This window comes from Aulonocara stuartgranti (genome assembly GCF_965226115.1).
Source record: "Aulonocara stuartgranti genome assembly, chromosome: 3".
NCBI lineage: Eukaryota > Metazoa > Chordata > Actinopteri > Cichliformes > Cichlidae > Aulonocara > Aulonocara stuartgranti.
Genome location: NC_138941.1, coordinates 21376225 through 21388713, shown reverse-complemented (window position 1 = coordinate 21388713; position 12489 = coordinate 21376225). Strand labels below are relative to the sequence as shown.

Sequence of the window (12489 nt, the reverse complement as noted above, 5' to 3'; positions counted from 1 at the left end):
TAGTGTTTTTTCTCCCTAAAATCTGCACTGAAAAGTTTAATTCAACTGTGGCTCTACATCAATGAAGAGCTTTAAACAAACAAACAAACAAAAAACAGAATTTCAAAGAAATATAGATTTTAAATAGGTGAAGAATGGACTTTCATGGAGACTTTCTTTTTTACAAGACATTGTCTTGAACATTAACCTTGAGCCCCTATTTGGACAAATAACTGGATTTTATTTTCTGATATTCATACTTGGAGCATTTTTAGAACAAAATACCAAAAGCCACACCACTGCATTCATCATACTCAAGTAAAAAACTGAAACGAGCATGACCAAAATAATTTTGGCTTTATTAAAAATCATTAACTTCAGATTTTTTTTTAAAAGGTATATTAATATTTTTTCAGCTAGTATGAAAAATACAAACTTCAAATCCACTCATAAGCAAAACAAGGAAAGGCACCTTCAACAGTACACAGGACGTGCCTCACAACTTCTACAGCTCTGCTCCGTCCCCCCACAGACTTGTTCCTACTCAGTGTTACATGGATACAATAGAGATCTCACACACCGTGGCTCGTTTCTGTTGTTGGCTACAGGCAGTCAGCACCACTATCATCGGGAAGAAAACCGTTTGTCAGTTGCACAATCCATATCAGGTAGCAGTCTCACTTTGGTGTCACTTAGTTGAAGAATTTTAGCCCAGCAGACACCTCAATTATTAGAAAATGAACAAATAGCAGAACCCACAGACACATTTAAATGAGAAAAAAGCTGGAATGTTTATGATCTCCAGGCTTAACTTTGGTTTAAACTCAAAGTATCCCTCTGTAAATGCTAACTGAACGCTAGACTGCACACACATCCATTTCCCTGCTGCTGCCTTTAGCCTTTTAATCCACTACAGAGGGAAACGCTGCACCATTCGATTACACACGTCTGGCTTTACCTGTTATAAAATACACATTGAGAGTTACCGCCCGCTGCAGCAATGATGCTGCAGCAATGATGCTGCAGCAATGATGATCATTTGTAACACTTTTTTCTCTTTATCCAAATTCGTTTTACTGACACACATGTCAAATGTGTGAAAGCGCAAAATCCAATTCTTCTGTGCAACAGGTAACCTATGCCATTATGTGGAATGAGGTATGCTTCATGCAATCTTAAAAAACAAAACATGTATTAACTGAACAAGAATATGTCTAAATGACAAAGAAAGACCAAAAATTATTATTTGCCGATTTGAACAATTTGCAACAAATGATGAGAGACATGTAAAGAAAGAAAGACTTGGCTAAAACCCGAGCTGAAAACCTGCAGAGTAAGAAAAATGTCAAAGTGTGACATTTGCTAATCGCCCCTTCAGAAAACAAGCTAGGGGAACATGGCTGAAAAGGACGAGTCGTCTGCAGGCCACTGGCATCTCAGATGCCTAGAAGATACGGACACCATTTTCCAAACAGAGTCTCTTTGCCGTACATCAACGCAGACTGAAGGAATCACACTTGAAGTGACGGCAAAGGAAAAGTCTTGCAGTTCACAGACAGATCTAGAAAGAGAGCACAGCATTCCTGAGAAACAGTGCTGACACTTACCACAACTTTAAAAGATTCAGAACGTTAAAAACAGTCCAAGTTCAGACAAACACAGAACCGCGTCAGTGCCCGCTGACTGCTAATGTCTTAAAGTAACGTTATGGACTGTGGTGCTCACCTGGCTTTAGTAAGGCGCATAACGTGATGCATAATGACCCTTGGGTCGTGCAGCTGTGTATGAGCTCCTGGAGGCAGAGGCAGGCGACAGTTGTGTTCGCTCATAGGCAAAGCTGGCCGATGGGACAGCTGCTCGTCTGGTCGGGGTGTGCTCACCTGTGTAGCATGCGGCAGGCGCTTGAGGCGGAGGCAGGGCCTGACGCTCAAAGGGATCTACACTGGATGAGAGCTTTGAGATGGAGGAAGGTGGGGGAGGGGGAAGGTAGGACATGCGCCGATCCTCAAAATAGCTTGAGCCAAAAGGATGAGCTCTGTACTTCTCATAATAGTTGACGCTGCTATAGAAATGGTCACGATCAAAGGCTGGTGACCTATCAGCATAGGAGCCTGGTGCTCTGCTGCTGTACCGATCCCCTGGCTCAGAGGCGTAGCCGCTAAGCCTGTGGGGAAGAGGTGGAGGCAACCCACCTACGTAACTAGCCGGACTATATGCAGAGCCACTCATGTAATCAGCTGCTGCAGGTGAGGCCATCCCGTAGCTGCCATAACTTGGGAGACCGTGTGGCGGGGCCTGGGCGCCGCGGCCTCTCATGCCGTCACTGTGGCTACCGTTCCGAGCGACTGGACAGTCTTTCGACCAGTGGCCGTGTTTCCCGCAGACAAAGCAGCCCGTATGATTTCCCATTCCCGGGGCAGTGCGAAGCCGACTGGTGGATAGCTGTACGCTCATCAGCTTGCCTTGTAAGGAAAGAGAAGACACGCATGAGACCGTGGGGACTCTGACACGGAAAGCTTCTTAACGACCATTAAACACGTTAAAGCGACAATGACTGAGAAAAGCGAAAAAACGTGCAGGTGACTGAATGACAGTGCAGTGCCCATTCATCAAGTACACTGCCACTGGTTTTACAAAAAGACCTTCCAAACTTGTGATTATTTTTAGTTAACTCGTCAGTTAAAGCAACGGTTATCTATACTCTGTGGAAATACATCAGCAAGAGGACTTTACTTATCCCTACGGCGGCAAAATAGAATCCAAAATCGCATGTACAGAGAAGACAACTTGCACTCCCCTGCCCGAGCGTTCACCTTTGTAGGCTGTGTTGTCCAGCTTACTGATGGCTTCCATTGCATCTTCGACTCGCTCCATGTGAACAAAGGCATAGTCCTTAACAATGTCACACTCCACCACTGGGCCAAACTCTTCAAACTTGGCCCTCAAAACGTCACTAGTGACCTCTTCCCCGAGGTTGCTGACATGCAGTTTGGTGGTGGACTTAGGCCTCCCTTTGCTCATTTCCACATTCATGCGCCAGCCGTGCAGCTGGTGCTGGTGGAGGTTTTTGATGGCCTCCTCTGCCTCGCTCATGTTGCTCATGTGTACAAAGCCGTAGTTTTTGACAGTGTCACATTCTGTGACTTTGCCGTACTTCTCGAAGAGTTCCCGTAGCTCCTCTGCTGTGGCATTGCAGGCAAGGTTGCCAATAAAAATTTTCACCATGATGAATTCTGTGTATCCTAGAAGATCAAGAAATATGTCTGTTAGGAACACATTCCATACTTATTGATCTAAAAGGATGTGAGGGCCATTGCCCATTTCTGTTGGTTAACAATGTCATGAAATTGCTGCCTTATACAAATAAATACAAACTAAATCTAAAAGCAATTGTTCAGCTAATACAAAGGCCTTCGCAAACATTAACAAGGCAGGGCATGTTTGCTTAAACTGTTGAATGTGTTCACACCAAACATCAATGAGGACAGGCCAAAATCAAGTCACATAAAAGGAGAGAATCATTCACTCAGCTTTCACCAGCTTCTTTTATTAGACCGCAGAAGATTCAACGTGTGGACTGTCTGTGGTGGTCAGAATGATGTCCATGTCAGACACTGGCAGGATAGCTTCTTATTTGTACTCATCACAGGCGATCTGACATGTGTGACTACTTGAGTGGTCAAGTGTACACACAGAGACTACACAATTCATTTAAACTGTAACTACATGTTGCTGCTGCAAAATGATCGGCAGATGAGAAGAGCTGAATTCGGGGCTGTGACAGGAGCTGCTTTGGGGCTGAGTGACATAAACAGACTTTTGCTGAGCAGATGTGCTAACTTTTGTGTGTGTATGCTGTATTTGGAAAAGTACCACCTTCATATTACACTGCCTTCATTTGTCAGCGGAGACATGTCAACATCAGTTTTGCACTCGTAAAGTAGCTAGCTTGTTAGCACTAATCCGTATGTTACATTAATCACACGATAACGAACCCTAACGCCCCAGGTACGTGTTGCTCCCAATTTCTAAACTATGTAAACTGCGTTTAGTTCGCAACTCTTCACCATTCATCCACTGCTATTTATAATTTTTGACTGTAATACGTCCAGGAAGCTAATGCTCGCTAGCCGCAGACTCACTCACTTTGGCCTGTTAATTAATTTTCTTCTTTATTAAACACCACAACGTAAGTTTTACATCGCACACATAAAGAGTCGTGTCACGTCTTCACACCAAAACCCCCAGCTCACCTATAAAGAGACGTAGGCCTCGATACCAATGAATGAACAATGAAATGACGCCACTGTACCGTCCGCGTTCTCTTCTTCTCCTGTTGTTTTGATTGGTAGTTAGCAAACCAGCTTGGAGCCGTTCGCCCTCTACTGGCCTGGAGTGCGAACAAGTCAATCGGCGCCAAAAGTGATCGAGCTCGTTGACCACAGCATATTTTTTTTAACCATTATAAAAAAGGACATTAGATATAAAATTTACTGAAAAAAAACCCTAAAGCATAAGCAATCAGTTCAACCTGCCATGTTGTTGTTGTTTTTGTTTTTTACAAAGGCAGGGCAGCCAGCAGAGCAAAAGGAAGCTGCGACATGAAAATCAAACATGGAGATAAAGGAAAGATGGGAGCAGGAAGGCCCTTGAGTATTTCACCTTATTTAACATTTCTGTACTATTGTTATTTAATAAGATGTTCTTATACAAAGGGTTTCTGTGTGCAAAAAAAGAAAAAAAAAAACAGAAATGAGCTGCACTTTTGTGGCTTGTACACTGGGAGGCTCCAGTAAAGGTTTGAACCATTGACTGTAGAAAACTGTGTCTACAGGGAGTGCAGAATTATTAGGCAAATGAGTATTTTGTCCACATCATCCTCTTCATACATGTTGTCTTACCCCAAGCTGTATAGGCTCGAAAGCCTACTACCAATTAAGCATATTAGGTGATGCGCATCTCTGTAATGAGAAGGGGTGTGGTCTAATGACATCAACACCCTATATCAGGTGTGCATAATTATTAGGCAACTTCCTTTCCTTTGGCAAAATGGGTCAAAAGAAGGACTTGACAGGCTCAGAAAAGTCAAAAATAGTGAGATATCTTGCAGAGGGATGCAGCAGTCTCAAAATTGCAAAGCTTCTGAAGCGTGATCATCGAACAATCAAGCGTTTCATTCAAAATAGTCAACAGGGTCGCAAGAAGCGTGTGGAAAAACCAAGGCGCAAAATAACTGCCCATGAACTGAGAAAAGTCAAGCGTGCAGCTGGCAAGATGCCACTTGCCACCAGTTTGGCCATATTTCAGAGCTGCAACATCACTGGAGTGCCCAAAAGCACAAGGTGTGCAATACTCAGAGACATGGCCAAGGTAAGAAAGGCTGAAAGACGACCACCACTGAACAAGACACACAAGCTGAAACGTCAAGACTGGGCCAAGAAATATCTCAAGACTGATTTTTCTAAGGTTTTATGGACTGATGAAATGAGAGTGAGTCTTGATGGGCCAGATGGATGGGCCCGTGGCTGGATTGGTAAAGGGCAGAGAGCTCCAGTCCGACTCAGACGCCAGCAAGGTGGAGGTGGAGTACTGGTTTGGGCTGGTATCATCAAAGATGAGCTTGTGGAGCCTTTTCGGGTTGAGGATGGAGTCAAGCTCAACTCCCAGTCCTACTGCCAGTTTCTGGAAGACACCTTCTTCAAGCAGTGGTACAGGAAGAAGTCTGCATCCTTCAAGAAAAACATGATTTTCATGCAGGACAATGCTCCATCACACGCGTCCAAGTACTCCACAGCGTGGCTGGCAAGAAAGGGTATAAAAGAAGAAAAACTAATGACATGGCCACCTTGTTCACCTGATCTGAACCCCATTGAGAACCTGTGGTCCATCATCAAATGTGAGATTTACAAGGATGGAAAACAGTACACCTCTCTGAACAGTGTCTGGGAGGCTGTGGTTGCTGCTGCACGCAATGTTGATGGTGAACAGATCAAAACACTGACAGAATCCATGGATGGCAGGCTTTTGAGTGTCCTTGCAAAGAAAGGTGGCTATATTGGTCGCTGATTTGTTTTTGAATGTCAGAAATGTATATTTGTGAATGTGGAGATGTTATATTGGTTTCACTGGTAAAAATAAAAAATTGAAATGGGTATATATTTGTTTTTTGTTAAGTTGCCTAATAATTATGCACAGTAATAGTCACCTGCACACACAGATATCCCCCTAAAATAGCTAAAACTAAAAACAAACTAAAAACTACTTCCACAAACATTCAGCTTTGATATTAATGAGTTTTTTGGGTTCATTGAGAACATGGTTGTTGTTCAATAATAAAATTATTCCTCAAAAATACAACTTGCCTAATAATTCTGCACTCCCTGTATATGTCAGGTCGGGTATCAGATGCCACCTCTCTGGGGACATCTCAGGCCCTCTAAGGCATGGAGGCCTATCTCCCCCCACCACTCCCCCTGCCAGTGGCAGACGCCTTCAGAAATGGTTCTTTGTGTCCGGGGATGGGCGTCCAGGTACACACCAGTTCACTCCTGGTGGCTGCTTGTCGGGGCCTGGAGCCTGGGGGTGGGGTGCCCTCGGCCTCTTGGCCTGGGGCTCGGTCACTCAGGCACAGCTGATGGAGCTCACGGGCACGTCGCTGCAACCCCCCCTGGCTTCTGCTCTGCGGCTGACCCCTCATCTGGGACTCTCCTCAGCTCTTTCCGGGACAGTGGCACGGTTGCCCCTCTGTTGGTCTTCCTTGGTCTCTTGTGTTCTGATGGATTTTTTGTCTGTTTGTTTTGTGGGTTTTTGTTTTTTGCCCTTTATCGCCGTCCCTCTTCCCCACTGTGTGTCTGTGAGGAGTGACCGGTCCAATGATAACCCTCCAGACTTCAGTAATGAACCTGCAGCAACAATGTAAGAGAGCTGCTGACTCATTTATTCAGTGTAAATAATGATTTTTGATGCAGTGGGAGAAGAAAAATGACAAAAACATTTTTAAAAATAAGGATTAAAATATTAAAAACTATGTTTTTAAGTTTCCTGATGTAGTACAAAAATATATGAACATAACTGTATATAGGACAGATATTTTACGGTTCTTTTAGGCAGCACCAAAAAACAAAAAGACTATTTTTAAGGTGTCTGAGGTAGTGAGTCAACATGTCACACTGGGTCAAAGGTCAGGGAGTAAAAGTGTGTTTTAAAGGAGGTTTAAAAGCAGCGAGTGAAGGAGCCTGTCGAGGTAAATCGTCCCATAACTGATCAAATTCAGTTGGTGGACCTCTGTGTGAAATCAAGCATCTGGTTCACAGAGAGGATAACCCTCACACAGTACAACATTATATAGGGAGACAAAAACAGAGATTATCGTAGCCATCGCTCTCTCGCATGGACGTGGCAGTCTTGCTGTCTGCTGCGAATCCTCCCCGTACCTCCGTGACCTCGTCTGGTATCTGCTCCCTCCTCTGTAAGAGACAGTAAAGGAAAACACGTCTCTGCCTAGTCTTGAAAATCTAATCTTATCATCCATTGTTCTTCTAGGGCCTCTTCTTCTTGTGGTCTCAGCTAACTGCTAATATTTAAATGGCTAACATTAACATGTGTGCCAGCCAGGTTAACATTTATGATGAACTATGATTAATTAACTGATGTTGAAACTGGAGCTTTACTGACCTCTGAAATTCCTCCTAAAGTGTTATTCAGTGTTGTGACAGTCAGCTGCTTCAGCTGCTGCTGGGATGGGCTGTGGCAAAGAGAACAGAGAAAATCCAAATCAGAGTTTTTCTCTGAATTAAAAGCAAGGAAACAACAATATATTCTACATGGTGAAACTGATGGTTTATGGTGTTTGGGTCTGTTTTTCTGTATTTATGAAGATAAAGTGTAAACTCAGATGAATTATACCATCAAATGTTAAAGGAAAATATCAGGATGAGTGTCTGTGAGCTGAGAAGGACGTGAAGACATGGAATGTCACCTCTCTGGTGGGGAAGGAGCCTGAGTTAGTGCGTGAGGTTGAGAGGTACCGGCTAGATATAGTCGGGCTCACCTCTACGCATGGCTTGGGCTCTGGAACCAGTCTCCTGGAGAGGGGCTGGACTCTGTCTCAGTCTGGAGTTGCCCCTGGTGAGAGGCGGCGGGCTGGGGTGGGTATTCTAATATCCCCTCGGCTTGCTGCCGGTACGTTGGGGTTTTTCCCGGTGGACGAGAGGGTTTGTTCCCTGCGCCTTAGGGTCGGGGAACGGGTCCTGACTGTCATCTGCGCTTATGCGCCGAGTGGCAGTTCAGAGTACCCAGCCTTCTTAGAGTCCCTGGGAGGGGGGGGGGTGCTGGAGGGTGCTCCACCTGGAGACTCTGTTGTCCTGCTGGGAGACTTCAATGCTCACGTGGGTAACGACAGCGAGACCTGGAGGGGCGTGATTGGGAGGAACGGCCTCCCTGATCTGAACCCGAGCGGTGCTTTGTTATTGGACTTCTGTGCTAATCACAGTTTGGCCATAACGAACACCCTGTTCGAACATAAGAGTGTCCATAAGTGCACGTGGCACCAGGACGCTCTAGGCCGTAGGTCGATGATCGATTTTGTAATCGTATCAGCAGACCTGCGACCATATGTTCTGGACACTCGGGTAAAGAGAGGGGCTGAGCTGTCAACTGATCACCACCTGGTGGTGAGTTGGATCAGGTGGCGGGGGAGGACGCTGGACAGACCTGGTGCACCTAAACGCGTAGTGAGGGTGTGCTGGGAACGTCTAGCAGAGGCCCCAGTCTGCGAGATCTTCAACGCACACCTCCGGCAGAGCTTCAACAGCATTCAAATCAAATCAAATCACTTTTTATTGTCACATCACATGTGCAGGCACACTGGCACAGCACATGCGAGTGAAATTCTTGTGTGCGAGCCCCACAAGCAACAGAGATGTGCAAACACAACAACACAAACGAGCAAAATACAAGAATGGCCAACCTGAAACTAATAAATATATGTACAATATATAATAGTGTATGCATTTCTGGATGTGTATACTAAATATTTTCCTACGTGTGTGTGTGTGTGTGTGTGTGTGTGTGTGTGTGTGTGTATACACATTTTTACAAATTAAATAGTAAAAAAAAAAAAAAAATAAATAAATAAATAAATAAATAAAATATATAAAATATACAGAGTTGAATATGTGCAAAACAAGTGGCATTTATATACAGTGTGGAGTGCATAATGTTGAAGTTCCAGTAGTGAAGCTGAGGTGTCTATGACGTGTTCAGCAGTCTGATGGCCTGATGGAAAAAGCTGTCTCTCAGTCTGCTGGTACGGGACCGGATGCTGCAGAACCTCCTTCCTGATGGAAGCAGTCTGAACAGTTTATGGCTGGGGTGACTGGAGTCCTTGATGATCCTCCCCGCTTTCCTCAGGCACCGCTTCCTGTAGATGTCTTGGAGGGAGGGAAGCTCACCTCCAATTATCCGTTCAGAGCACCGCACTACTCGCTGGAGAGCTTTGCAGTTGTAGGCGGTGCTGTTGCCATACCAGGTGGTGATGCATCCAGTGAGGATGCTCTCAATGGCACAGCGATAGAAGGTCCTGAGGATGCGGGGGCTCATGCCGAATCTTTTCAGTCTCCTGAGAAAGAAGAGGCGCTGCTGCGCCTTCTTCACTGTTTTGTTTGTGTGTACTGACCACGTAAGATCCTCAGCCAGGTGTACGCCAAGGAACCGGAAGCTGCTCACTCTCTCCACAGCAGCGCCGTTGATGGTGATGGGGGTGTGTACTTCTCTGCACCTCCGGAAGTCCACTATCAACTCCTTTGTCTTTGCGACGTTGAGGGTGAGATGGTTGTCTTGACACCAGTGGGTCAGGGCGCTGACCTCCTCCCTCATTCCGAGGGAGACTGGGGACATTGAGTCCGAATGGACCATGTTCAGCGTCTCCATTGCCGAAGCTGCTGCATTGAGCTGCGGCCGCAAGGTGGTTGGTGCCTGCCGTGGTGGTAATCCCCGAACCAAATGGTGGACACCAGAGGTGAAGGGAGCCACCAGGCTGAAGAAGGAGTCCTATCGGGCTTGGTTAGCCTGTGGGACTCCGGAGGCAGCCGACAGGTATCGACAGGCCAAGCGGAATGCGGCTCGGGCAGTGGCTGAAGCAAAAACTCGGGTGTGGGAGGAGTTCGGAGAGGCCATGGAAAAAGACTTTCGGACTGCCTCGAAGAGATTCTGGCAAACCGTCAGACGTCTCAGGAGGGGAAAGCGGTGCTCTACCTGCACTGTGTATAGTGCTGGCGGAGCGCTGCTGACGTCGACTGAGAAAATTGTCAGGCGGTAGAAGGAATACTTCGAGGACCTCCCTTATCCCACTGACACGTCTTCCGAGGAGGAAGCAGAGTCTGGGGATGAGGGGAATGACCCGCCAATTTCCGGGGGCGAGGTCACTGAGGCAGTTAAACAACTCCTTGGTGGCAGAGCCCCTGGTGTTGATGAGGTCCGCCCCGAGTTCCTGAAGGCTCTGGACGTTGTAGGGCTGTCCTGGTGGAGACGCCTCTGCAATGTTGCGTGGAGATCAGGGGTAGTACCTGTGGACTGGCAGACCGGGGTGGTGGTCCCCATCTTTAAGAAGGGGGACCGGAGGGTGTGTTCCAACTACAGGGGGATCACACTCCTCAGCCTCCCTGGGAAAGTCTATGCCAGGGTGCTGGAAAGGAGAGTTCGTCCGTTAGTCGAACTTCGGATACAGGAGGAACAATGCGGTTTTCGTCCTGGTCGCGGAACACCGGACCAGCTCTTTATCCTCTCGAGGATACTTGAGGGTGCATGGGAGTTTGCCCAACCAGTCTACATGTGTTTTGTGGACTTGGAGAAGGCATTCGACCGTGTCCCTCGGGTGTCCTGTGGGAGGTGTTGCGGGAATATGGGGTGTCTGGCCCATTGCTACGGGCCATTCGATCCCTATACAACCGTTGCAAGAGCTTGGTTCGCATTGCCGGCAATAAGTCGGACTCGTTCCCGGTGGGTGATGGGCTCCGCCAGGGCTGCCCTTTGTCTCCGGTTCTGTTCATAATTTTTATGGACAGAATTTCTAGGCGCAGCCAAGTGGCGGAGGGCTTTCGCTTTGGTGGCCTCAGAATCTCATCTCTGATTTTTGCAGATGATGTGGTTCTGTTGGCTTCATCGGGTGAGGGCCTCCAGCTCGCACTGGAACGGTTCGCAGCCGAGTGCGAAGCAGCGGGAATGAGGATCAGCACCTCCAAATCTGAGGCCATGGTTCTCAGCCGGAAAAGGGTGGAGTGCCCACTCCGGGTCGGGGATGAGTTCCTGCCCCAAGTGGAGGAGTTCAAGTATCTCGGGGTCTTGTTCGCGAGTGATGGGAGAAGGGAGCCGGAGATCGACAGACGGATTGGGGCTGCAGCTGCAGTAATGCGGACGCTGCACCGGTCCGTCGTGGTGAAGAGGGAGCTGAGTGTAAAAGCGAAGCTCTCACTTTACCGGTCGGTCTACGTCCCTACCCTCACCTATGGCCACGAGCTGTGGGTAGTGACCGAAAGAACGAGATCGCGGATACAAGCGGCAGAAATGAGCTTCCTCCGAAGGGTGGCTGGCCTCTTCCTTAGAGATAGGGTGAGAAGTTCGGCCATCCGGGAGGGGCTCAGAGTAGAGCAGCTGCTGCTCCACATCGAAAGGAGCCAGCTGAGGTGGTTCGGGCATCTGACAAGGATGCCCCCTGGGCGCCTCCTGGGTGAGGTGTTCCAGGCATGTCCCACCGGGAGGAGGCCCCGGGGCAGACCCAGGACACGCTGGAGAGATTATATCTCTCGGCTGGCCTGGGAACGCCTTGGTATTCCCCCGGATAAGCTGGAGGAGGTGGCTGGGGAGAGGGAGGTCTGGGCCTCTTTGCTTAGGCTGCTGCCCCCGCGACCCGGCCCTGGATAAAGCGGATGAAGATGGATGGATGGATGGATGGATTAATAAAATGATTAAAAAGCAGAGCTCAGAGTGGTAGAATGGTCAAACACGGACGGGTGGTTCAACTGCATTTGGTGACGTGACTAAAGCAAATCTTTCAAATAATCCCACCATCAACGGGATGTTGTCTCCTTTACTACGGTTACTTTACTTGGTCACCGTGTGAATTTCTTTGAAATGAACCAAATTCTTTTATTTGTTGGTTGTTGCATATTTAACCTCTACAGTCAGGAAAGGAGGAGATGAGGCCTCAACAATGTTGGGTTGTAGCTGTGGTTCAGGTTAGAGTGAGTGTCCATGGAATAAATGTAAGTCAGTGAACTGGAAACATGACTGTGTTCAAACTTTTGTTCAATTTTTATAATGAGTCTAATCAAAGGTGGACAGAAGTATCTCCACTTTGACTTTTCTGTGTCACCATCAGAGCTTCTGCACAGTGTGGAGAAAGATCCAGAAGCAGAGCTGGACTGCAGCCAGCCAGTCAGAGCAGCTGTGTACAAAGTAAGACTGAACATCTGTCTGCTGATAGACTCATTTCTGAAAACTGGACTTCTTGTG

General features: G+C 47.1%; 2 protein-coding genes across 4 annotated transcripts in view; one reads left to right on the top strand and one right to left on the bottom strand.

Moving 5' to 3' along the window:
• Positions 1-317: 317 nt before the first annotated feature.
• Positions 318-4344, bottom strand: LOC309703284 (RNA-binding protein 4.1-like). The gene is made up of 4 exons (XM_082528044.1): positions 4233-4344; positions 2793-3221; positions 1705-2441; positions 318-1540 (listed from the first exon to the last, which is right to left on the bottom strand). The coding sequence occupies exons 2-3, from the start codon at positions 3202-3204 to the stop codon at positions 1711-1713; spliced, it is 1143 nt and encodes a 380-aa protein (XP_082384170.1). The 5' UTR covers positions 3205-3221; positions 4233-4344; the 3' UTR covers positions 318-1540; positions 1705-1710.
• Positions 4345-12007: 7663 nt separating this feature from the next.
• LOC309700619 (protein NLRC3-like) overlaps positions 12008-12489 on the top strand; it is a 220990-nt gene continuing 220508 nt past the window's right edge. For 2 of the 3 annotated variants that reach the window (XM_082524284.1, XM_082524285.1), the window contains exon 1: positions 12008-12432. The gene's annotated coding sequence lies outside the window, so the exon portion shown is untranslated. The remainder of the gene's footprint in view (positions 12433-12489) is intronic. The other variant, XM_082524286.1, reaches the window with a different exon arrangement.